Source organism: Procambarus clarkii, chromosome 24 (assembly GCF_040958095.1).
Source record: "Procambarus clarkii isolate CNS0578487 chromosome 24, FALCON_Pclarkii_2.0, whole genome shotgun sequence".
Classification (NCBI taxonomy): domain Eukaryota; kingdom Metazoa; phylum Arthropoda; class Malacostraca; order Decapoda; family Cambaridae; genus Procambarus; species Procambarus clarkii.
Genome location: NC_091173.1, coordinates 11,974,713 through 12,001,459, shown reverse-complemented (window position 1 = coordinate 12,001,459; position 26,747 = coordinate 11,974,713). Strand labels below are relative to the sequence as shown.

The following is a 26,747-nucleotide window of genomic DNA, read 5'->3' as shown; positions in this document are numbered from 1 at the left end:
ATTTATAATGAATTATGTTTTACTTTCATCTTTATTGATACCCATTAACTCTTTGGATATTTGTTTGTTACTAACATGTTGAATTTATGCATGTTAGATATTTAATTTGTGCATGAAATGTGATAGTATTTAATTATAATAACCCAGGGAGTTCAGAGGTTAGTGCACAATAGTATGGGGGACACTAGCCGACCCTCATTCATTCGGATAAATCTATTGCAAAATTCAAGCTAGACATCCAGGAAAGTGGCTCTGAATTTGGTTGAACACAACAATTTAGTTCCAAAACTTACCCTCTGATTGTATGCTGTAAATATCATATTTAAAAAATAAAGTTCCTAATTTTATAATTTAGTTCACTTTGTTATAAAAATACTTGCCAATACAGTATAACTAATACATTACTAGTATTTTGAAGCTATGCATTAAAAAAATTGTAATTTATAGCTGTTGAAACTGGTTTTGTCAATCTGGGTTTTGCTCTTAAAATACAGAAAGTATTCACCACTACTGTAATTGAAGTGATTTGCTTGCATGCTATTAAATTAAAACATTTTATCAACCTGGAACATGATTATAATTCTGAATCGGTAAAGTACATCGGTATCGGCAATTATTTAAAATTTAGTTGGCATAAATTGTTTTATGGTCATACAATCTGTTAAATTTGTTGTATGAATAAAAATGTTAAAAATGAGAAAAAATTAATAATCATTTATCGTTGAACGTATAGGAAATGGAAAAATCACACGCTAATGAATTATTCAGACTAAATATTAAAGGATTTGAATAAATGCGGGTCGAGAATGTAAGGTTAGTTACTATTGACAGTTAATAGAATCGTGGTGAAATTAATTATAATTAGACCTTTTTGACCTAGATGTTTGTGTACTATAGACTGCAGTAATGACGAGTCTTGATCAATATAAAGTGCCATTTTCCATAGAAACAATCACATTGCACACTAGCTAGTTTTGTTTTTGTCTAAATGTTGTATCACTATACTGAAATTGTGTACAGTATTTTGTTTTAACGTTTAACTTGATTGCAATAGTCTCCATGTGATAGTTTCCAGGTACATTGTCTTATGTTATGTGATCATCATGCAATAAAGTAGTATATTAGTAAAATTCAATGTTGTGTACAGTATAATAATAATAATGCTGTAGTAATATTTTAAAACAGTTCTACTGATATAATTTATTGTAATATATTCAACTTTCAATGAAAGACAAAACAAGGTTAAAAAGATGAAGATTGGTTAGTTCCGATTGCATGTCTCGCCCATTAAATTCGTAATTGCAGTACAATGCTCTTTCTTTGCAGCTCAAGAAATCCTTGAAGGATGCTCAAGAAGCCAACCATCATCTACGGGCTTACATAGACGGCATTCTTCTCAACATTGTGGAAAATTATCCACAACTGCTCGAGGTTAAGCAAAAATGATACTAAACCAAAGGATTTATATTTTATAACGGTTTTAATTTTATACTTTTAATGTAATGCTTGAACCCAACCATGAAGTTTAACTTAGTTACAGTATATCTTGCTATGCAGTGTTTTCTCATGTGGCATATATTTTTTGTAAAAAAAATATTTCTTGTAATTTGCTAAAATTTTACAAGTTTGTAAGGCTAGCAGTTTTGTACAGTAAAACCAGGGGATGAAAATTAGCTCTAAATGCATTTGCAAATAAAAAAGCAACTTGATTTTTATTGGATCAATCATGTTACATATTTGCTCGTTAGTTTCACAACAGTGTAAAATTCTATAATGTTTTAGCTCCAAATTACTTTTAAAATATGAATTTTATATAAATCATAAATCCATGAAGGCAATTTATAACAAGTAGATTAAAAAGAAAACAAAATGGGTAATCTTGACAAAACTTTTAATTGACTATTGTGCAAATTTCTTTTAAATATTAAGATGTGTGGGTTGAGGTTTGAAGCTGACCAATATTTTAAATGTACAGTTCTGAAATTTATGCATTTAAAGGATATTTATGTATTTTTATTTTGGGAGGGGAGGGGGGCATAAATTTCCACACGTTGTGGTATACAATGTGCCCAACTAATGTTCTGTTATCGCTCCAACAGATCATTGTGCATGTATATATATATATAAATATTACAGTTTGATAACTTGTATATAAAAAAATTGGAAGCTTAGAATAATTAGCAAAGTGCAGAGCATTTCCAACATGTACTTAAGTTGCAGGTCTAGTTTCATTAGATCAAATTTTACAAGTTTTGTTATAAATATGAAACAATTTTAAATACTGTATATTAATTTTGTTGGCATGTACTCAATGATTCAGATACTTATATGCTGTCAGTACAATCTGGTAGTGTGTAGGTGTGTTAATGATATTTGTAAATGTATAACATCTAAAGTGATAGTGAAACTTATTTATTGGTGGGGAGTTTCCTTGTGGATTATATTAGTGATGAAGAAAATTGTGTGACTGTGGTCAAATAGTGTCCAGATACGTTTGTCTAGCACTCTTATGATATCAAGACTTTGGCAGATTAGTAGTTGCGTGCCCACTTGACTGTTCCATGTTATTAGATATTTGGAGTATATAATTGTAGCTAAATTTTATGAATTTATGAATAATTTATGGAATGTAAAAGAAAAAATATAATTTTTGTTTGAAAGCTGCATGATGTTGCTTTGCTGTGATACATAGCATTAATTTCAATATCTTTATATAAGGACATACCTTTTATATTTCATGTATTTAATTTATAGGGACATTCAATCTTCAAAGATTGAAAAAGTTCTCATTCACCTGTAATTGATTGAGAGATGTATGTTTTTACAACAGTCTATATAATATGAAGAACATATTGTCATGTTGTCTTGGTGCATTGAAGACATAATTGTTATTTAACAGTTTACATGTGTTTTGCTGGATTCTTTAAGTCAATAGCTACATATAATCTGTGATAACTACTAATGACACTTACCATTCAGTTGAACATCTGTACATGAAACCATTTACCCCTTTTTTTTGGGGGGAGGGGCGGTGATATTTTGAGGTACTGTATACTCACTTTTAACCCTCAAAATGCGGTTGACATCACCCGTTGATTGTGTAGTGAAATGTGGTCATTATATTATAACAATGTCATAGTTTTATTATATCGGTGTTGCTCGTATGGTTCCACTAGCTCAGTGGTGTCTCCCCAGCAGTCATTAAAAGCCACAAAACAGTTTTGGAGTCTTTAGTCCTTCAGCTCTGTCTTCCATAATCATGACAGTAGCACTTGCATAATTTAACATATACAGCCAAGTTATTTACTGTATATGATAGACATTACTTTTTACTTTTTTTGCATACAAATATCTTTTGAACACATTTCAGATGATAATTATATAAATGTTTATTTTGTTTTTCTCATTTTGATAATTTTGATGGCTGCACTTTGAGGGTTAAAAAAAAAAATCCAAGCATTTTGAATTGGTTTTGTTTTAAAGGTGACACATAAATACATTTTAATTTCATAACACAAGACAATATTAATGTTGTAATCTATTGTACTGATCTTATGTACACTATTTTATTTTTTTTGTACAGACTGTGAATTATTCACAGTATCTAATTTTGTATAAATTAGATATTGACAGATTTGTCATATGGTGGTCTTTTCAGTCACATTTTGTGCGGAACCGTCCATTCTCGTTTCATATTTATTCTTGTTTACAATGTTATATCTTGGAGATGAAACAGGTAGTCCTATATAATATACTGCAAAAATGTTCCTGATTCATTGTCTTGTACATACTGTAAATACTGTAATGTGTTGACTCTTTATGTATTCCCCAAAAAGATTGTACTTGTGGTATGAGTAATAACCTTTGTCAATTCAAGTTTGTATGAAAGGAATGATTGACCAATACATTTATTTTGTTGATTAAGACTTTTTACTTTATTTCCTCTGCAGTGGTCAAAGGATTATATGGAAGTTTTAAAAATTAGAGACCCCTTTTTGAATATATATACTATATGGTACTGCTAAAATTTCTCACTAAAATCAGCAATAAATAAATTAAGATACCTCTCCCCTTCCAATTTTTTTTTAAGAGTATTGGGCTACTACATATGCTGAAAATTTCTTGTAACATTTATTTTATTTTAATTATATTATTTAACCTTTCTACTGAACATAACATCCAGGGTCACTTTTAGGTACAGCACAAGATTCAAAAGTCCCGTGAGTACACAGGGGTCCAGTAAACAAACACCAGTTTGGAAAAATAAAATCATAGGCCTCGGTACACTCTTGGGTGTGAGGAGCCTCGGTACTTAATGCAAGAAAAAAAAGTAGCAGCTGCAGCTCGGAGCATACTGTGCATACATTGTCCACAGCATCATTTAATAATGAAATAAACAACTGCAATTGTTTTGAAATGATAGTGTTATAGTATATCCTGACTGATAAACACTACAATATGAACAAGGTTCATACATAAAGGGAACAATGCTGGTTATAATGATCACAGCAGGAGGTTAACAACCACAGTTGCATCAGGAAAGGGGTTTCATGTTTCTGTAGAAAATAAACTTGTGAAAAATTATTCATATTAATTATTTAGTAACAGGAAATGTATGATAATAGCAGCATTGTGGCTAGAGTTATTGGAGTGTGTAGTACAGTATATTGGAGGTACAGTACTTTGATGCGTGATGTGACATCTGCTGGAAGCGTGTGGCCCTATACTGTGCTTGGATTTAAAGATAATGTAGTTCAGCATACTTGACAACATTAGGCACATAGTGAATGGAGTCAAGTATGGTCTTCGCGAACCACTATACATCAAATATCAACGACTTCAGTGTCCAGAGAAGTGTCACCCTCTCGACTGGATGATCCTTGGAATTAACCAATAATTTTTATATAATAAACACTAAAATGTACATATTAATCCTACAAGGTAAGAAACATTAAATTAGCAGATGTAGTGAGTGGGTGTGTTAAAGGCTCATTGTGACAAGTTGTGCCATACGAGCTACCATGCCTATTGTCAAAACATCTAGGATGCATTAATAAGGTGTACAACAGTGAGCAAACTGAAAGCAAATGTCTTTCAATTTCACTGCATAACTTGGAATAATCATGACTGACCTAGTCAATGAACCCAGCAATGCCATTGAGAATACAAATGAGGAATAAAGGGGGAAAAATAAATAATAAAAGCTAAGAGATGTCAGAAGGCAATGCTGAAAGAGCTTAAGATCTTTCAACAAACGATAAATAGCAATCGTCTAGGCATGATACCTACAATAAAATGGGTAAATGATACCTATGATAAACCAGGAGAATTCAGAGGGTAATCATACAATCAAGGTGAACACTGTACTTGCCTAGTTGTGCTTGTGGGGAAGGGGGGTCGAGCTTCGGCTCTTTGGTCCCGCCTCGCGACTCGATCAACTGGTATACAGGTTCCTGAACCTATTGGGTTCTATCATATATACATTTGAAACTGTATCGAGTCAGCCTCCACCACATCACTGCCTAATGCATTCTAATTTATAACTACCCTGACAAAATTCAGTTTAGAGTGAGGGGGAGATCAACATGAGAGTAGGGGGGTCAACATGAGGGAGAGGGGGGGGTCAACATGAGAAAGGAGGGTCAACATGAGAGTGGGGGTGTCAGCATGAGAGTGGGGGGGGGGGGTTAACATGAGAGGGGGTCAACATGAGAGTGGGGGGGGGGGTAACATGAGAGGGGGGTCAGAGAGGTAGGATCAGCATGAGAGAGGGGGGGGTTAGCATGAAAGAGTGGGGGGGTCAACATAAGAGATGGGGGTCAACACGACCCCCGAGAGAGAGGGGGGCCAACATGCAAGAGTGGGCTCAATGTGAGAGGGGGGGTTAGGATAGAGAGGGGGGCCAACATGAGATTGGAGGGCCAACAAGAAATTGGAGGGTCAACATGAGATTGGATGGTCAACATGAGAGAGGGGGGGGGGGGGGTCAACATAGAGTGGAGTCAACATGGAAGAGAGAGGGTCAAAATGAGAGAGGAGGTTCCACATGAGAGAGGATGTTTAACATGAGAGTGAGGGGGGGTTATCTTGAGGTAATTTCAGGACTTAGCATCCCCAAGGCCCGGTCCTCGACCAGACCCTCCTTTTTGTTATACACACCCAGGAAGCAACCCGTAGCAGCTGTCTAACTCCCAGGTACCTATGGTAGCAGGAGTAAAGTAACAGGAGCATCAGGGTGAAACTCTGCCCATTTGTTCCGCCTCCACCGGAGATCGAACCCGGAACCTCAGGACTACGAATCCTAAGCGCTGTCCACTCAGCTGTCAGGCCTCATAGAGAGGGGGGGGGGTCAACTTAAGCCCTCCCCCCCCCCCCCCCACAGAGAGGGAAGTCAAGCCCAACATAAGAGAGGGGTCAATACGAGAGAGGGAGGGCTGGGGGTCAAATGAGAGAGAGTGGGGTCAACATGAGAGAAGAGTGGGGTCAACATGAGTCTAATGTATACCCACAAATTACACACGTACCCGTTAGAATGATATAATATTTAGCTGTGCTCTTATTCTTTAAGATGTATCTGGTTGTGACGCTGTTAAACTGTTCAGTTATATTATCATACACCCCCGTATTCCCATTTAGTGAGCGGCGATGGAAAGGTTACAGTTGAGATACATTTGCTAGGATATAGAGAAGCGCTTGTAGATAGGCTATCACTAGTGTTAGGCCACGCTCATCACATATACGTAGATATATTATTATAATTATATATATATATATATATATATATATATATATATATATATATATATATATATATATATACATACATATATATATATATATATATATATATATATATATATATATATATATATATATATATATACACACACAAATTGATACAAATACAAATATTTATTCATGAATAGTTCATACATACAAGATGAGATACAAAACGTTGATGGATTTATATACAGAGCTAGTACATACAATATACTACTGTACTAGCGTTGATGGTTTCGTTACCAAGTGTTGGGGACAAAGAGCCAGTTAGGCTAAAGATTGGCCATCTCAAGTATGCAACCCGACAACAGTTGTTTAAATCCCCGTTTCACTTTACTGCTATAATTGAACAAAGACATCAGGCATAAAGAGACGTGGTCCAAACGTCTCTGTTCTGCTCGGGTAACGAACCTGGAACCTTTCGGTTGTGACGGGATTGTGTTAACTACTATGCATAGGTGTATATATATATGTATATATATAAATGCTCCCGATTGATTTGACAAATTATTCACAGCAATTGAGGCTACAGTTGCTGTGTTATGAGGAAAGCATCGAGGTGGTGGGGTTTGTATCATATACTTCGTAGGTACAGCATCGAGGTGGTGAATGTGGCTCGGGGGTCCATGACTGTGTACACACAGTCATGTGTGTACACAGTCTCACGTGTGTACACGCACGTGTGTACACTCTCAACCCCCTCCCAATGGGGAGGGGGTTGAGAGAGAGCTGCTCTTGACTGCATGCTCACTTTCTGTTTCCTTAGCCGCCTCCAGCCCCAACCTTTGGTCGCACCACCCACCCAAACACCGACCTCATCCACAGAGACAACCCAAGTGGATAAAACCAGGACACACGGTTAAAAAAAAATACCAACATCAGATTTATCATCAGTTTTAATAATACTCGAACCATTATGTAGGTAACAGAGCACCTAAAATATATGATGTAAAAACCTTAAAATAAGGTTTTGAGTGTAGCCTTAAGTACCAGCAACTTAACTGGTCAGAACCTACGGATGTGTGGAAGATGTCGTCTATTATTATATTGGCCCAGTAGTTAAACTGTAGGAAGCTTGGTTGAGGGTTAGCACAGCAGGAGTGGGAAAATCTGTTAAACCTGTGTTCACGACACCAACACTGTATCGTCAGCGATTAGTACCACAACTTTCCTGCATCCTTAAGTAGGCGAAGGGCTACTTGCTAAGCCCAGACAGCAATTAGCGGCCAGATGACCAAACTACAGATAGTCCATGGATCTCAACCTAGCTGGAATGCCCTCTACACCTACATAGTCAGCTCCAGTAACACCATGGTCTTGTGCAGCTAAATAAAAGTATGCCAGTCTGCGCCCTACATGACAAGGGTCAATGCTCTAATTACATAATATATAGGGAACCCGTGCACGAAGCCTTGAGCGACCGAGATGAGGGAGGTGTCATCGCGAGCCTCCTATCCCAAGTGGGGTCATGAGAACACATCTCATCTGCACATGCTATCATGTTCCCACTCTGAGATAAGTCTGGGTTCAAGTGGAGTTCACTGATCCAAGAGTATGGCCAAAATTTTCATTAGTGAAAAAGCCCACTGGGGCATTCAGTCCAAACACAATTGTATCCCTCGTTAACCAACTCCCATGTGTAAGTTATAAGATAACGTACAGGTCGTCTATAGGATGCTTGTTACACAATGTGTGAATATATCGATAATGCTATTTATTGCAAAAGTTACCTGTATAATGATAAGGACGCGACCTTATGGTAGCCTCATGACGTTGAGAACGATAGGGCGCCCATCATTCCGGTGAAAATAGAAACCCTTCCCCTATGACCGATTTTATAGTAAATGTTTCCATGCAGTGTTGCTGACCTTTTCTTAGTCGAAATAAACCAATTGTTGCCAGAGAAAGAAGTATCAGCGATGGGGCGGGAGCAGACGGAAGGTGATTGTCTTTATACCAAGCCTAGTACACGGAGAAATAACATCATCATGATATATATCTTTGAAAAAGAGCCACAGGAGCCGTAGTGAGGATTCGAGCCTATGCGCTTAGTATTAGGAGGTACGAGAGTTAATCATAAAAAGACTCCCTCCTGCCATATTCTGTTAATCATAGAAGAAAGGTCAGTGACTCGTTAGTCAAGTGACGAGTCATGGTATATACTATCATGCCCAGGTTAAGGGGGTTGAGCGAGGTTACAAGAGGTAAAAGTGCCGTTAATTGTGCATAACACCTTGTTTGCCTGACACAGCTTCACATGCTCTGTTCAAGAGTTAATTTTATATCTGCCATTGCAAGTTTCACGGTAACTGTTTCCTGATTTACCTGAAGACCACTAATCCTAGTAGTATCGACGAGGACAGGAAGCCGGCGGCTTGTCGAAGGTTCCCCCCTATTTGCCTTGATGATCTTTTCCAGGTATATTTTGAAATTCAGCACAGTTTTGGTAGTTACGGCTTCGGCGGGTAGGCGGTTCCATGGGCTAATGACCCTGTGGGTAAAAAAGCATCTCCTGGTCCCAGGCCAACATTGTGGCTTGTTAATTTAATTTAAGCTTGAAATCGTTGTTTCTTGTTTGTGTTACATCTGACCTTTTGAAGAAAATATCCGGATCAACATCTTACAACATTTTAGGAACACTTCAAGGACGAACACTAAGAGCAGTCCTTACTGCTGCAGTGTGTGTGAAAGCCGCCCAGTTGTGCCAACATACAATTAATAAGTGCTTGGCCTCTTGTTGTGGCATGTCCTAATGACTAACTACACCTCAACGACCCAGCCTACGCCTATCACTCATCTAACCGTTACTTAGGCCTATACAAAATATTTACCCATTGTCATGATGCTCATCAGTCACATATTTGCCTGTATATTTGTCTAGAGCAGGCAGTGAGAGGGTTACATTTTCTAAGAAATTGCAGATAGGAGAGAGAGAGGTACGTAGAGAGAGAGCATGTGGGAAGAGAGAGCACGTGAGGAGAGAGAAACGGAGAAGAGAAAGAAGGCGAGGTGAGCAACCCATCCTCCTAAGAGAGCGTCGCATTTTGACGTATACTTTGCCTAAGGCCAAAAATCGTCCTACCAGAAAACGGAGGCGGCTCGCGAAATTAACATACTGTCCCGTTTTCTGTTTTGGGTCCTCTGGTAGGTTACCTTGAGGTTACCTTGAGGTGCTTCCGGGCTTAGCGTCCCCGCGGCCCGGTCGTCGACCAGGCCTCCTGGTTGCCGGACTGATCAACTAGGCTGTTGGACGCGGCTGCTCGCAGCCTGACGTATGAGTCACAGCCTGGTTGATCAGGTATGATCATCCAGGGCAACCATGGTTAGGATAAAGGCACTTTACGGCAGTATCTTGACGTTGAGAAACCTTAGGAGGACGGGCTGACCTGCCAGAGCATGCGAGGAGAAGAGAGGTTCCCTTTCTTTCACGAGGGGAGAAAGAACGCGAGGAGAGAGCATGCGGAGAGACAACTAGAAAATGGGATAGCACACGAGAGCATGGCGTTTTCATTATTTGGTTAGTATATATTTTGTCAATATAACCAAGGCTAAGGAGACATTTATATCTATTCACTTGAATATTCAACAATTTATCATTGAAAGAATGGCTATGAATGAACGTTTAGCGAGAAACTGAAATGCAACAGCCACCAAATTTACACAGGGATCCCTAAAATATAAACAATGAAGCGGATGATAGATCGGTGAAAGCAATTTACAGACGGAAGAGAAAGGGAACACTTGCAGTGACCAATGAGAGAGAAAAAAGAATTCTCCTGTGGACCCAACTCTCGTCTAGCGACTACTTTTACCAGCGCTTGCGGGAGATGTTGACCAGTGCGAGCCCGTCCTCCGTCCAGTACGCACGCCCGCCCGCCCGCCTGCACCAAGGTCCAGCTTTACCCCAGTGATCCCGCAAGGTGATGAGAGATACCTCTTTTGGTCTTCATACGTGACGGAAGTGAGGTTTATAGAATGAGGAGTGTACTTTCCGACTTCTATACACGGGCTTTTGTTTTTAGGCGCTATTGTTATTTATCATAGTTTATCATGTTGTCGTAAGCAATGACTGAATCGTAGAAAATGCATGTTGAAGTGTTTGGGTTCACATGTATTTTCTTTCCCACGAGAACAATTTCAAGTGTTATAAGAGACATTGAGATATGGGTTAACATTCGTGAAAACATAATACAATATTCTCTTTGATGCATAATGTACTGTTGCATAAACTATTGAAAACGCAATTACAGTACAAAACGTTATTTATTATCATTACGAGAAACTTAACGAAGATAATCCTGCATCTTGAAAAATAATCTATGAGTAAGAGAATTAGATCTAAGACGTCAGAGGAACGTTAGTTGTTTGTGATTAAACACGATTACAAACACATCTCGTTATTACGACACTGTATTTGTTAAATGATGGTTACGACAGTGTGAGGAAAACGTTCTTGATGTGATAGTGGTAAAGGAATACATCTTCCTCTGGCATTTTATTTGCTACCAATTTATTGTGTATACATGAGATCATCACAAAAAAATCAACGATCAACATGAGGCTACATTCTCGACTCTCATATGAAGCTGCCTGGGGTTCGATCCCCGGGCGAGACACAAATTGTTTGGGCATGTTTCATATATCAACTGATGCCTTTCTTTACCTTGCAGGATATAGGTACCCTGAAGTTAGGCAACTGTTGTGGGGTTGCATCCTGGGGAGGGTCAGTAGCTCGACCTGGGGGGGGGGACCTCAATACAAGCCTAAAGTATTTTATATATATATATATATATATATATATATATATATATATATATATATATATATATGTGTGTGTGTGTGTGTGTGTGTGTGTGTGTGTGTGTGTGTGTGTGTGTGTGTGTGTGTGTGTGTGTGTGTGTGTGTGTAAATCACGAAAATAAACACGTGACTAAAAATGTGACAAAATGTGACCACGGAGGAAAATTGAAACAGGAATTTCCTTAAGTACTTTCAATTCTTCCTTCGTGGTCTGACACTATATATATATATATATATATATATATATATATATATATATATATATATATATATATATATATATATATATATATATATATATAACCCTTTATTAATCTTGTGCTACTATTGAGAGAGAAATAATACTTTATGACGTAACTATACCTTCAGGTATGGTTACGTCATAAAGTTAGCCAGAACGTCATATGTAATTGTCTGGAAGCACGGGTTCGGCACCGCTCCTGTGCCAGGTAAGTCCACTACGGGCTCACCATAGCCCGTGCTACTTGCCCCGCTCCTGTGCCAGGTAAGTCCACTACGGGCTCACCATAGCCCGTGCTACTTAGAACTTGTTCCGAGTAGCTGAATCTATACCAACAAACAGTCTGGGAGCAACGCACCTGTTGCAAGCACGCGAGCAACCAACTTCGCGTCAAAGCAATTCTTTATTAAGTCTCACGTTCGAGCCCTCCCTGCAGTAACTATTTCCTGATTCCCTATAGAGAGGCATAGAGTCTTATTTACAACCACTCTTAAGTAGAAGGTTTCCAGAATACTTAGGTTGTTGAACTAACCAGTCAGTCATCGAGAAAGTGCACGGTAGATTAACACCATTTTCTAATTTCTTCTCAAAGATAAATTAAGCCATTTAAGATTATAATTATCGTTCACGCTGCATCAGCAGTAAACTACTGGAACAGACAGACTTTTCCGGTTGTCAAACTCACTCGGCTCCGTTTCATTACTGCGAAGGGACAAATAATTCAATGGAACAAATAATTGTGGATGTTGTTTTCAGTAGCTTGTCTCCAAAGAGTGCCGACTGTTCAGAAATGTTCGGAGTATTATCCCCTTAAATGCTCAGAGTACCGCCTAGACATGTTCAGAGCGGGAGCCCGAAAGACTGGAAGCTTTTCCCCGGAAAAAAGACTGGAAGCACTCCCCCGGATAAAGACTGGAAGCACTCCCCCCGGATAAAGACTGGAAGCACTCCCCCAGATAAAGACTGGAAGCACTCCCCCAGATAAAGACTGGAAGCACTCCCCCAGATAAAGACTGGAAGCACTCCCCCAGATAAAGACTGGAAGCACTCTCCCGGATAAAGACTGGAAGCACTTCCCCGGAAAAAAAAAGACTAAGAGCACTCCCCCTGCAGCTCCAATAGCAGGTGAAGTGTGATGGGGCGGCAGCGAGGCGTGACACCTGGTTCATAGTCTTCAAGCCCCCGTGTAGTTACACTGCGCTGAAATGCTACTGTACAAGGAACAAGTTAATTTGGCCATAACGACCTAACAAAATAAATATCCGCATACTAAACCAACTAGTTTAGTTCATTTATTATGCACCCCATACCCATTTTGTGGGCGGTAGTGGAAAGGGTTACAGAGGCACATAATGGGCTCAGGGACTGAACCCCACAATTCATTTAGCTAAGCAAGTTACAATCTTGATGAACTAGTTACAAAATTCAGTATAAGTCGTCACATCAACAATGGGTTCGAGATCGACCTCAAGTACAGTTTCTAAATTAAGCAACTGACATATGTGGAGAGCTAGTGTCACAATTGATATGTTTGTCCAGCACACCGCCCCCCATCCAGTGGGCAGCGGTGGATAGGTTACAATCACTTAGTTACTACCTACAGTTAGCAAACGAGATATTTGGCTAAAATTTCTGGTAGCAGATCATTTTGAATGAAATATTTACACATCGCTGGAACATTGGTTATATAATTCTCTGAATTCCCAGAGATACTTGTAACCGAGTGTAAGCCGAGCAGTAGTAACATCTAGAAGTCTGCTGATTTTATTGGATGAACCATAGATGTGTGGCTCCTCTTGCATGGTAGTATGATGATAGAGGAACAATTTCACACGAACTTTCACTTTCTAACTTACGCTTAATACAAATGTCACCCTTTAATACATTAGCCCAAGACAAGTCGATTACATTCCATGAAACCAAGTAAACATTTAAAGAAGTGTTTGTAACTTTCGATTCACTTATGAAAACAAATGAAATCATATAACCCGTAAACGAACACTGATACGGCATTCGTGTGTTTACTAGTCATTGTTGCCAGACTCGCCTGAATGGCACCGTGATTATTTACACGCGCAGCTTTCTAAGTTGTTTGTTGTTTTAGATTCAGTTATTGGGAACACAAAGTTCCAAGTAGCACGGGCTAAGGTGAGCCCGTGGTGGACTTACGTGCCACAGGAGCGGGGCTGTAACACAGCTTTCTAAGGTCCGGAGGGGAGGGGAAGGGGGGTTGTTCGCTAGTGTGTGTGCCTCACAAACTCTCACGGAGAGAGAGGGAGCTTTCAAATTACTTATAGTCAAGTAATGACTTATTTAATCTTCATTTAGTTAATTTTAATTTATCGGGTCTATTTAATAAATATTCTTAGGTTTTAATTAATGCAATTTGTAATGTAAGCTACTATATAAAAAGTAAACAAAAAATCGATTTTAGTTATTGAAAAATAGGAAAACAAAGATATATTTAAGCTTTGCAAGCAACTTTAACTATTTAGGAGGCTGCGTGGCCTCGAGTCTAGGACCCATTTAGCCAACGATATTCAAATGATATATATGAAGATTGGAAGCGTAGGCAGATAGCAATCTTAGTTATGGTGGCAGAATATAGGCCAAAAAACGATGTCTCAGCCCGTCCTGGAGCCTTATCAAGTCACTTTCCTGTGTGTGGGACCGGGTTATACATTTAAATGTTGACCAGACCACACAATAGAAAGGGAAGGGTCGACGACGTTTCGCTCCGTCCTGGACCATTCTCAAGTCGAGCCGATATATATTTAAATCTTTATCATAATGACTGGTTCATAGTGTTTACTGTCTTACAAGACAAAGAATGCAATCTAAATTACGCCAATTTAAAGCAAATATTTTCATCTCAAATTGGAAGAAAATTTCACACTGGTCTCGCTATATATTAGCAGAAACTCTCATAGGAACGTCACAGAAAAGCCATTACTTCACTATCTCCTGGAATGTGAAGCAACCAACGACCTTATTAAGGCTCTTAAGAATCCCTGAATCTTGCAGTAACCACCATGAAGCCATCAACGCTGCCACTCTTCTGGTCAAAAAAAGGTGTCCAGCATTGATTGATTGATGAAGATTAAACCACCCAAAAGGTGGCACGAGCATGAATAGCCCGTAAAAGGTGTCCAGCAGCTGGAGACCCTCATAAATACTGTCCAGCAGTATCCTCCCCCGCGATAGCAGCCACATAGTAAAGACTGACGATATAAATGCGAGCACACCACACAGTACGTTACAGATTAAGCTACTCGGAACAAGTTCCAAGTAGCACGGACTATGGTGAGCCCGTAACTTACCTGGCACAGGAGCGGGGCAAGAAGCACGGGTTATGGTTAGCCTCGTGGACGGGAGATGTCTCCCGTGCACACAGTATATCCTCTCACGGCCAAAGATCACATTCACTCCAAAAAATCTACCACTTACGGGTTATTCATGTCCGTGCCACCTCTTGGGTGCCTTAATCTTCATCAATCAGAGGAACGATAAAACAGTGGGGAATACGCTCAAATAAATCCCCATAATTGAACCATTAATTGCTTATGCTCCCGCTTTTCTGTCCCCTTCTTCATGCAGGTCGGCGTTCAATCCCCGACCGTCCAAGCGGTTGGGTACCATTCCTTTCTCCTGTCCCATCCCAAATCCTTATCCTGACCCCTTCCCAGTGCTATATAGTCGTAATGGCTTGACGCTTTCTCCTGATAGTTCCCTTCAACCTGTCCTCACACTTTATATACCTACATTTAAACACTATCAACCACAGCGTCAAAGTTGTTTTAATGAAGTAAAAAAAATCATATTGAGGGTTTGGGGGGAGACAGATGAGCATCGCCCTCGATAAATTAATGTGGTTGCTTAGTTACCAGTCTCCTAGTTACGCTGTTAACCACTGAAATTTGACGCATGTCGAATCGTTAGGACGGGCTGGATTAATTATTTACGATTTTAATAAATACAAATTTTCAATTATTTCATAGAAATATGTAGATGAACGAGGATAAAATGACTCCAAAATGTATATTAAATTATATTCAGTGGAGCTGCGTCAGATTATTATTATTGTTGTTGTTTTAGATTTAACTACTGTAGCCGGAACTCAAATTTCCATGTAGCACGGGCTATGGTGAGCCCGTCTGCGTCAGGCTTAAGAGCCTCCTTGTTATGTGGAACTTAGAAGTGTGACGATATTTACCGGTGGTCCGAAGGAGGTGTGATATGGCTGCTTGAACCATGGTTAATTGTGGCGAGTCATCACAGTGAGGGAGAAAGTTTGCCAGAAGCGCACCAGGCGGAAAGTGACAGGTTTTCCACTAGAATGTGTCCATGTACCTCCATGAGGTCTTGTTGGCTAATAATAACAAGGTGATTGTTCAATTGCATTTTCAATTAGCGTTGTAGTTCAATGGTTCAATGGTCATGTTAATAGGGGGGGGTCACTAAACGGGGGTCAAAAATATAATTTAGTTTTGCCTATTTTCTTGGATCCTCTGGTAAACGTATAGTTATTAAAACCATTTATCATATGGTATATATATTAATTCTTTGTTTCTTTATATTGCAGAATGGCAGACGTTTCCGCAATAATAACGGTCATGTTAGTGGCAACTGTTGCCAATTCACTCGTGGCCAATAAACTCTCCACAGAAAGTGGCGCGTCTGATGAAGCAGTGTTGCAAGTGGAACTTAGTCTCGACGACCATTCTGTTGTGCAACCAAACTCTTCCCCTAAAAATCCCGTGGGTCTCCATTTTGTCACTAGGGATAATATATCATTAGTCATGGAATGTATCAATGCCATGAACTCTGCTAAAAAAAGGGAACTCTTTTCATCCCAGGAGCAAAAAGTTTTGCTTTCTTGCCAAACTAAAAATAGTTTCGCTCATTTGCGCTCCCGACGAGGAGCGCCGGACTCTGCCGAGTCTGCTTCTTCAAACGGAACAGACTCGGAGTGGAAATCGCGAGATGAAACAGCCCGGGAATCGCAAATAAACAACGCAAAGAGAGTTGAAGCAGATGAACCGACACATTCTATCCCGGAGTCCCCGAACACCCCATCAACGTTCAAAGCGCCATCATCTCTTCACCCACCCAGGCGTCCCCAAGGTCCACCTGTCGCACCGTCTACTCTTCAGCACACCCGACTGGCCGCGGCTCGAAGTGCCGCTCCCGGAGACCTCAACGTGGACAATAATGGAAACAACGAAGCCGCAACCTTCGTCGGAGGAGCAGCAGAAGCGTCGAGGAACTCTCCCGTAGTGTTGCCTCTTGCTCCACGACTCCGGCAGTCTAGTAGCACCAGTGAAAGCACCGTATACGCCAGAGAACACGGTGGGCCCTCACACGGGTACAAGGCCCAGTCATATCACAAGGGCCCGAGTTACTACCCAGCACCTTATAAAGGGCCGGCCTACAGTCCCTATGACTTTCAGCCCAAAGGCTACGCCAAGTTTAACAAGAAGGTCAAGTATGGCGACGACCCCGTGAAGGAGTCGCAGAAAGCCAAGTACCATGTGGGGTATGAAGACCAACCTCAGTCCTACTTTGGTGGGTTTGGTGGTGGAGGCACGGTAGGGTATAGTGGTGGGGGTGGTTATGGTGGTGGTCATGGTGGTGGTGGCCATGGTGGGGGTGGTCATGGTGGAGGGCATGGAGGCAGCGGCTATGGCAGCGGTCATGACAGTGGAGGATATGGCAGTAACCACAATAGTGGTGGTGACCATGGTAGTGGTGGTGGCAGCTACGGTGGTGACCATGGTGGTGGTCACGGTGGTGGCAGCAGTTATGGAGGTGATCATGGTGGTGGTGGAGGTGATCATGGTGGCGGCTATGGAAAGGTGAACCCCGAACAAAGCGCCCAGTATTACACATCAGATTACAAGGCGGCCAATACAGACTACAAGGCGGCCAGTTCAGACTACAAAACACCAACATATGGCTACACAGAAAACTCCCCAGCTTACGGCCAAAATATCCCGGCGCCAGATTCCAATGCCCCATCACCTACATACGATACCTTTGCACAATTCCACGGAACTCAAACACAAAGTTACGAGGCTGCAGCGCCAACTTATGCAGGTCAAACAACAAGTTACGAAGTTCCGACGCCCAGTTACGAAGAACTTAAACCAGGTTACGAAACTCCAACATCAAGCTATAATGCTCAGAATTCGAAATATGAAGCTCCGAACGCAAACTACGAAACTCCGAATCCAAGCTACATTGCCCCCGCAATAAATTACAAAGGTTACCTGTCACCTCCCACTGAATTCAAGCCCTCAGGACCCCCGATTCAGTACGAAATTCTTGATGACCCGTTCAACACGTACAATACAAAGACAGACGCAAGTTTGCTGAAAGGCAGCTCGTACAACAGACGCACATCTGAAGCAGCCCGCGACACTAACTTGCCTAGGGAGTCGAGCGATAACGTTGGTGATTTTGGAAAAACAGAGGCGACTTTAGCCTTTGACGTCCCTGCCACTTATCCCACAGACCAACGCACAACAGGCCCAACCCCCTTTGGCAATTTATTTGCAGGCTTCGATGAAGTTTTTGAAGATAGGCTGCGCTCAGACACACCGCAAGGAACCTCTTAAATTGTCACATATTTCAAGCGTCTGAGATAGAAACGTGTTTACCTAATTGCCAGATAAAACTTTCATTTGAAATACAAGCCCACATGAAGAAAGAGTTAAGGGGGGTAGAAATAGTCTAAGCTACTCTATCCCTTTGAGATGTATTTCTTTATCTCAATAAACATACTTGAACTTGAACTTGAAGAAAGAGTTTATTGCCGTTGTGTCAAGTCACTTGGCTTAGTGGTGATGCTGGTTTATTAGAATTTATATACAAGACCTAATGTTTTTAATTTTTATTAAATCTATTTTACTGTAGTCAAAGGCGGATGCTTTACCAGAGACATGATAAATGTAATTTCTAAAGCCATATTCAATTTTGCAACTAATAAAGAATGCAAATAAATGAATCATTTGCAGTGGGATATATAAAGGATGGCCATGCAGTGAACGTGTTTTAATGCATGTATCGAGAGGTCTTACAAAATGATTTCCCTTTATGAGGGTGCTACACAGGTTTACAAATTTTGTAAACCCCACATTAATAGTTTCCCTAGACACTACAGCCTAATAAACCGGATTTAGGGGGAACAGTTCTTTCCTTGCATAACTCAACTTGGATCTAGTCACGTACTCCCCTAATTGTGCTTGCAGGGGGTTGAGCTCCGGCTCTTTGGTCCCGCCTCTCAACTGTCTAGGAGGTCGTGTGGTAGTGGTTTTGGGCTGTGGCTGGTCCCTGGCTCACTCATCCGGTGCATGCATGCATATTAATGTTTTAAACCCGTTTTATACTTCGTTTAGTAATATTTTATTGATCCCAGCAGGGAAACATATTTGACTGACGCTGAATCAATGTTGATTCATCATTTTATCTCCCCATTTGCCCGGAGGGGGATGATTGACACCGCTGTTCATCTGAACATCTTATCAAAATACGACCACTTGGCTAAGCCATAAAAAATTGTAATTTTTATAAGCTACTGAAAAACTGTGAGACACTGTTAGACACTCAAATACAATATTAGCTTTTAATGTATGTGTGGTGGTTAATAATTCTGTTATCGGTGTTTTATCTTTTCTCGTACTCCATATAATTAACATTTTGTGATGTGTGTATTTTACAAATAAAAATGTATTTGTTTACACTTAAATTGTTTTTTTTCGTGGTTTAAATTCTCAATCCTTAAAAGTCCAAATATACGTCTTGTCAACTTTGCCGTTCCAGTGGACACTTAGGTACCTATTACTCATAATATATGTTTTGTGCGTGTGCACGTATATGTGTGCGTGCACGTGTTTGTGTGCGTGCACGTGTGTGTGCACGTGCACGTGTTTGTGTGCGTGCACTAGTGCGTTCGTCCCCGCATGTTTGTTAAGAAAGTCTTCTCTATTAACGAACCCACGGTAACACACAAAATGCCCCTCCTATTCAATATATCCAGGACTCATCCTCGCTCATTTTCGAATTGATAAAGGTCCAGAATGGACAGTAACGTCAACTAATTTAATTTTCACGTTTAAAGTTTGGGCTAAATTTTATTCAGCGTCGTTGTTGTGACTTATTCCTTTCACAATGATTCATGTCTAATAGACTCGGATGATTTGGGTAAATAGAAACCTTTAGAAATTAGAAACCTTTAGAAATTAGAAACCTTATACTAGGGGAAGTACTGGTGGTGCTTGGGAATGTCTGTCTGTCTGTCTCCTCCACTCTAATTCCTCCATTCTACGTCCCCCCCCCCACCCATCCCCCTGACGGAAAGCAACCTGTCCTCGACTCTAAGTCCATTACATCCAGCGGTCGACCCCTCCGACTCATTCATAAATTTTTACATGCTGTTCATTCAAAACGAAAATGTTCTCAAATATAAATTAATATTATAATATATTAGCATATTGTGCTTATATATATATAGGCAAAGGTTAGGTTAGGTATTTAGGTTCTCTTGGCGATTATTTGTAGTACGTGGGTGAAGCATTTACAGCGTTGTGGTTCGAACAAAATTCGTCAGTGAAGCACTTGTTCCGGAAGTGTTCGAACGTCATCAGTTGAGTCGTGTGTAAACCGTTTTTCATTCATAAACAGCTGGGGTTTGGCGGGTGCAAGGAATGGACTTTGGATCTGTTTGGAGAACGGGCTGCGAAAGGAACGGTGATAGACCCATACATTGAGGTGATGATGATGAAGATGATGAAGATTAAGCCACCCAAGAGGTGGCACGGGCATGAATAGCCCGTAAGTGGTGGCCCTTTTGAGCCATTACCAGTATCAATAGATGATACTGGAGATCTGTGGAGGCGCAACTGCACCCTGCGTGACGGGAGATGTCTCCCGGACCAAATGGTGACCAGATGGAGTACATTGAGGTTTAGTGTGTCTTAATAAAAAATGTTTCGAGAGGGGGGGTGGGGGGGAAGGTGAGGGCATGCAGGGTGGGGTAGAGGGGGCTGGAAGTGTTAGAAGGGGCAGATGAAGAAGGGGATGAAAAAAATATAATTTATAAAGGAAAAAAAGAAAACTTAAGAGTTGTTTAAATGCATATTAATACATTTCCTGAGAGAAGGAGAGTAGGGGGCGAGGGAAAGGACGAAAGGGGAGAAGGCGAGGAAATGGATACGAGAAGAGATTTTTTGGGATGAAGAGAGGGCAAAAAGTGGAAAGAGGGAGAAGAGACCCGGGTACCCTTCAATATAAATGGAAATATATGTCTATTCGAGGATGGAGAGGTGGAGGATAAGGAGAAGGGGGAGTGAAGGGAGGGGGGGTATCGGGAGAGAGAATATCCTGGATACCACTAGGTACCTCTCCAAGAATACCTATGAGGTAGTGCCTGTCTCTCGAAATTCGGAGGCCAGGAGCTTGGAGCCAGCCTCGCCCAAATTCCCAGGGCAATGAACTGGGGTATGGGAAGGACATAGGCTGGTCAAGGTAGGCCTAAATTAAAGACTTTAAGAAATATTAGTTTTTATAAACAACTTTTCCTGGTGATTTTAACGGAGTCAGGTGTGCAATATATGTGACTTCCTTAAGAGTTTTTAGTAATCATAATACTTCCTTAAGAGTTTTTAGTAATCATAATACTTCCTTAAGAGTTTTTAGTAATCATAATACATTTTCTGAACAGCCCATCCTCAGGTTAGTTCATTAAAGAACTAAGTACACTTAGTGTATTTTTACTACTAATTAGGTAATACATTTATTAACTGAGCCTAGTGGTTATAATAAGCGTCCATCTCCTGTTGGTTAAACCACCTGGATACTTATCTAGGCTTATTAAAGTTTTAGTACTCTTTTAGTCAAATGACAAGTGAACCTTTGTCCTAAACAGATATTAAACTTAAGTTATTATTTTAATACCAAGGCTTTAAAATAGCATTCCGTTATCAGGTTAAATAGTACATTAAAGAACTGATTAACACACTTTACTCCTAATGACTCTGGAGTAATGGGGTAACTGAAGGACTTACTCCGTGTACGATGCTTTGTGAGAATGTGTAATCACCAAAACCTTCAGTAACACAACTCATTGTACCTCATTATATATAAATAAATAAATATGTTTATTCTCGTAAGGTACATACATACAAGTGATGTTACATTAATGGATTGATATATAGAGCTAGTACATACAATGCCTAAAGCCACTATTACGCAATGCGTTTCGGGCAAATTATATTATCCTTTTCTAAGAAGCGTAGGTGCACAGAGCCCTGTGCTGCTACCCGATTCTATTCTGAAGGTTGACAGAGTTTGGAGCAAGAGGTAGATCTTGTTTAAATTACCAATCAAGCTGTCAATGTAATCAATCAGAGCTTTTATATACCAATGTGCTTTAATATACTTACTAATCTCTCTCATCTCATTTTTTTTCTTGCAATGTATCTGTTATCATTTTATTAATTCTGCTAGAATTTACCTACTTAAAATTATCTGTTAGATTAAGGACCTGCCCGAAACGCTGCGCGTATTAGTGGCTTTACAAGATTGTAAATACTATGCTATGTATTCTCACAAACCCAATGTACCTTCTTGTATATAAATAAATAAATAAATAAATAGACACAAGTTCATCTAATGTCTCCCTCCCGCGGCTTGGTTAGTCATCCATGGAATCAGAAAACATGTGATGCGAGTCTTGTCGACTTGCCTAAACTGAAAATTTGGGAAGAGCACAAGAATATCTTAAATTATTACATAAATAAAATAAATAGAACAGTATACCAGTAAATATAGTGCTCTTTACCCGACCTCCGTTTTCTTCTACTGTCGCGGCCACTGTCGTAATTATTATAGTTATAGACTCCAATTACAGAAAGAAGACGGTTTCCCGGTTTCTCATCGTCAGGTTCCGCGCCTGTATTCACCTAGTTGTGCTTGCTAGGACTCACCACAACCACAGACACTGTGTATTATTCGTACCCAGTTTAATGCAAACACGTACGTAATTAAAGTCATAATTAGTCACGAAAACCTATCAATCCGCAAATATAACATTTATTAATAAATTAAGCACCTGGATCTTAGAGAGACCAGAACAGGGGCAATTTTAAATTTTCTGGCACTCTAAATGACATCCATTTTAAATACTTAATAATTCATTAATATTACTTTGTCGGTGAAGGTAGTTTTATTAAGTTAAAAATAAGTTTAACAACACCGTCTTAAGGTAAATGTCGCCTCGCGAGTTCCAGTAACTTTCACCTCAATATGACCCCGGTTCGAATCCTCTCCATTACTTGGACGTTATTGTTATATATTCTATTCTATTTATACTGAACTGAACTTCAGCACCCACATACAACACATAGCCAAAAAGTCTCAAAAAACGGTTGGTATACTTTATAAAATCAGATATTATGTTCCCCACTCTGCTCTCCTCTCATTACACTACGCACTAATCTATCCTTATCTAACATACGGTATCTGGGTATGGTGTTCAACCACTGCAAATTACCTCAAGCCTATCATCACTCAGAAAAAAATCTGCTATCAGAACTATACTAAATTCTGTCTTCAGACAACACTCAGAGAAGATTCAGCTACTAACGTACGTAAGACGTACCGTGCGCGCACCGTTAAAATCGTGACATTAACCGGGATTCTTAGGACTACTGCCATGGATTACTGATTACTGATTACAGCCCCTCTGGTAGGTAGGTAGGTAGGTAGCCCCTCTGTTGAACAGAGGTAGCAACACTCAAGGTAGCCCCCTCTGTTGAACAGAGGTAGCAACACTCAAGGTAGCCCCCTCTGTTGAACAGAGGTAGCAACACTCAAGGTAGCCCCTCTGTTGAAGTCCCTTAACATGTTAAACATACACTCAACACATTCTCATGTGCTATATACATGTACAAAACCTTGTTCCTAAATGTTAAATCTTGTTCTGAGACGTTTCCTTGATAAGTGTAATAGAACCCATGATCACCACACCAGAAATAAATATATCTTTAATATCCTCAGAGTCAGACTAAATCTGTGCAAACATTCCATGCAAATAAAACGGCCCAGTCTTAAAACTTACTCCTTGATGAATAAAAAAAAAATTGTCCAACCTATGCCATTTTCAAAAGTAAAACCAAAAAGTCCCTAATTTCATCCTCATAGTTTCCTACCTTGTGCTTCAAACTCTCACTGTATCTTGTACTACCCACTTCCCCAATATTAGTACTTAAGACATATATCCTTACCAGTATAATCACCGCTGTCAACGTTATCTTGAGGTTATCTTGAGATGATTTTGGGGCTTTTTAGTGTCCCCGCGGCCCGGTCCCCACGTGTTGTAGTTATTGATATAAAAAACCTTGCTACAATGTACCCTTTTATCTTACCTGATATGTTAGATTAAGGACCTGGCCGACACACTATGCGTGTTAGTGGCTATGCATGAATTTAAAAATACCAATCTTATGCAAGCTTACCAACCCATTGTACATTGTCTGCCCGAAACGCTGCGCGTGCTAGTGGCTTTACAAGACTGTAATTACCATATTTGTATCCTCACATTCCTTTGTACATTCTTGTATATGCATAAATAAATAAATAAATACATTCTTGCAAATAAATTATTAATATTATTATTATTATTATTATTATTATTATTATTACTTTAGCTGCAGTATTAACACAGAAACCAATTGATTACATTTGCCAACTATTAACAAAAGCCCCGACAACAGTTACTGATCTAAAATGATGTTTGATGACCTGACCACCACCTGGGTATAATCACGCTGAAAAACAACTTCGCCTCAACTCCCAAACATGACATTGAAATTAATTGACGTTACGGTCCGTCCTGGACCATTATCAAGTCGACAATCGACTTCATAATGGTCTAGGTCGGGCCGAAACGTCGTCGCCTCCTCATCTTCTGGTGTGTGGTTTGGTCTTCATATTAATAAGTACATTGTAGTAAAATTTGAAGATTATTAATAGGTACATTGTAGCAAAATTTGCGGTTAATTATGATATAAGTTGATAACAGTGATTACAATGGTGAAGTTGCATGGCTTAGGTACATATATATAGGGGGAGTGGATAGCCCAAGACACAGTGCTAATATATAGTATATAATATATATTAGCCTACTGCAGACCATCACCTGCCTTCCATTAGTCATGAACTGTGAATGGCTGTCTCTCTCTGGACTAAACCAGTAGGCCGCGGTTTTATTATGCGTATATAATGAGATTTTATAATGAGTTTATATACAAAAATAAAAAGTAAGTGGGCCTGTCCGGGATTTGAACCCGGGACCTCCTGCACCCAAAGCAGGAATCATACCCCTAGACCAACAGGCCACAGGCATTTAAGGTTCAGTTTAGTATATTTCTCCTTCTACGCGCAATACTAATTGTAAAATATGTACCCGGCCTGTTCTTTTGGAGTTTTTTTTTTTTTTTTTTTTTTTTGAGATATATACAAGAGTTGTTACATTCTTGTACAGCCACTAGTACGCGTAGCGTTTCGGGCAAGTCCTTAATCCTATGGTCCCTGGAATACGATCCCCTGCCGCGAAGAATCGAGTTAGCGAGAATCACACCACTAGACCAACGGGCCATGGACTTGCATGGATCACTTCAATAAATTTCTTTTTTACTTTCGAAGGACAAAGTTTCTAATTGACAAAACAGGTAAAAGGTTGTCTGGGATGTAATCCCTGTGTGATTCCTGCGCCCAAAGCAGGAGTCACACCCGGAGAGGCCAGGCCCGTGAAGGCGCCCATATATCAAATTCACGATTGTAACTTGCTTAGCTAAATGAATTGTGGTGTTCAGTCCCTGAGCCCATGATGTGCCTCTGTAACCCTATCCACTACCGCCAAAAAGATGAGAATGGGGTGCTAAATGAACTAAACTATCAAATTTGATCATGTTACTTATGTTCCTGTCTAACGAAAGTTTCCCGTTTACAATCAACAGAACTCGTATCTGAAACTTGATGTTGGAACTCGCCACATCCTAAATGTGAATCATATGTGCTTTAGAAATGTAACTTAGGAGCGCTACAGGTCCCGGGGTTAAACTGATCAAGGTCTGGTTCAATTTTTAGTTTATTTCCGTTGTCTGGGACTTGAGTCAAGGTCCGGCTAGGTCGGCCCACTGACCTTTCCCGCGGGAGACATCTCCCGTCACGCAGGATGCAGTCGCACCTCCACAGATCTCCAGTATCATCTATTGATACTGATAATGGCTCACAAGGGCCACCACTTACGGGATATTCATGCCCGTGCCACCTTTTGGGTGGCTTAATCTTCATCAATCAATGACCTTTCCCCAGGATGCAACCACGTGACAGGACAGATCACACTCAGCACCGCTCTTGAGCCAGGTAAGTCCACAACGGGCTCACATTTCCAAGTAGCCCGTGCTACTTGGAACTTGTTCCGAGTAGCTGAATCGATAACAACCGTGACAGGATGAACAACCCAGCGCGATTGCTTCCTATTGGAGAGTGTTGTACATGCTGTTATGGCGGTGTGTCCACTCACAGGATGAGTGGCGCTGCCCAATACTGTCACTATGGCGGTGTGTCCACTCACAGGATGAGTGGCGCTGCCCAATACTGTCACTATGGCGGTGTGTCCACTCACAGGATGAGTGGCGCTGCCCAATACTGTCACTATGGTGGTGTGTCCACTCACAGGATGAGTGGCGCTGCCCAATACTGTCACTATGGCGGTGTGTCCACTCACAGGATGAGTAGCGCTGCCCAATACTGTCACTATGGCGGTGTGTCCACTCACAGGATGAGTGGCGCTGCCCAATACTGTCACTATGGCGGTGTGTCCACTCACAGGATGAGTGGCGCTGCCCAATACTGTCACTAT

General features: G+C 40.3%; 2 protein-coding genes and 1 non-coding gene across 8 annotated transcripts in view; 2 read left to right on the top strand and 1 right to left on the bottom strand.

The window, feature by feature from the left end:
- The window catches only part of nuf (rab11 family-interacting protein nuf), a 228,118-nt gene extending 224,198 nt beyond the window's left edge, over nucleotides 1–3,920 (top strand). For all 6 annotated transcript variants that reach the window (XM_069330628.1, XM_069330627.1, XM_069330626.1 and 3 more), the window contains one exon: nucleotides 1,327–3,920. In XM_069330628.1, the coding sequence (XP_069186729.1) occupies nucleotides 1,327–1,446 (120 nt within the window). In that variant the 3' untranslated portion in view covers nucleotides 1,447–3,920. The remainder of the gene's footprint in view (nucleotides 1–1,326) is intronic.
- A 6,715-nt stretch (nucleotides 3,921–10,635) lies between these two features.
- LOC123761735 (uncharacterized) lies at nucleotides 10,636–18,615 on the top strand. The gene is made up of 2 exons (XM_045747902.2): nucleotides 10,636–10,700; nucleotides 16,404–18,615. The coding sequence occupies exon 2, from the start codon at nucleotides 16,405–16,407 to the stop codon at nucleotides 18,436–18,438; it is 2,034 nt and encodes a 677-aa protein (XP_045603858.2). The 5' UTR covers nucleotides 10,636–10,700; nucleotide 16,404; the 3' UTR covers nucleotides 18,439–18,615.
- A 6,531-nt stretch (nucleotides 18,616–25,146) lies between these two features.
- On the bottom strand, nucleotides 25,147–25,218 carry TRNAP-UGG (transfer RNA proline (anticodon UGG)). The gene has a single exon. It is a non-coding gene; the product is annotated as a tRNA-Pro (tRNA).
- Nucleotides 25,219–26,747: the final 1,529 nt, after the last annotated feature.

What these genes read in the sequence shown, in the direction of transcription:
- LOC123761735 (XM_045747902.2), top strand. Translation starts at nt 16,405, where the DNA reads ATGGCAGACGTTTCCGCAATAATAACGGTCATGTTAGTGGCAACTGTT.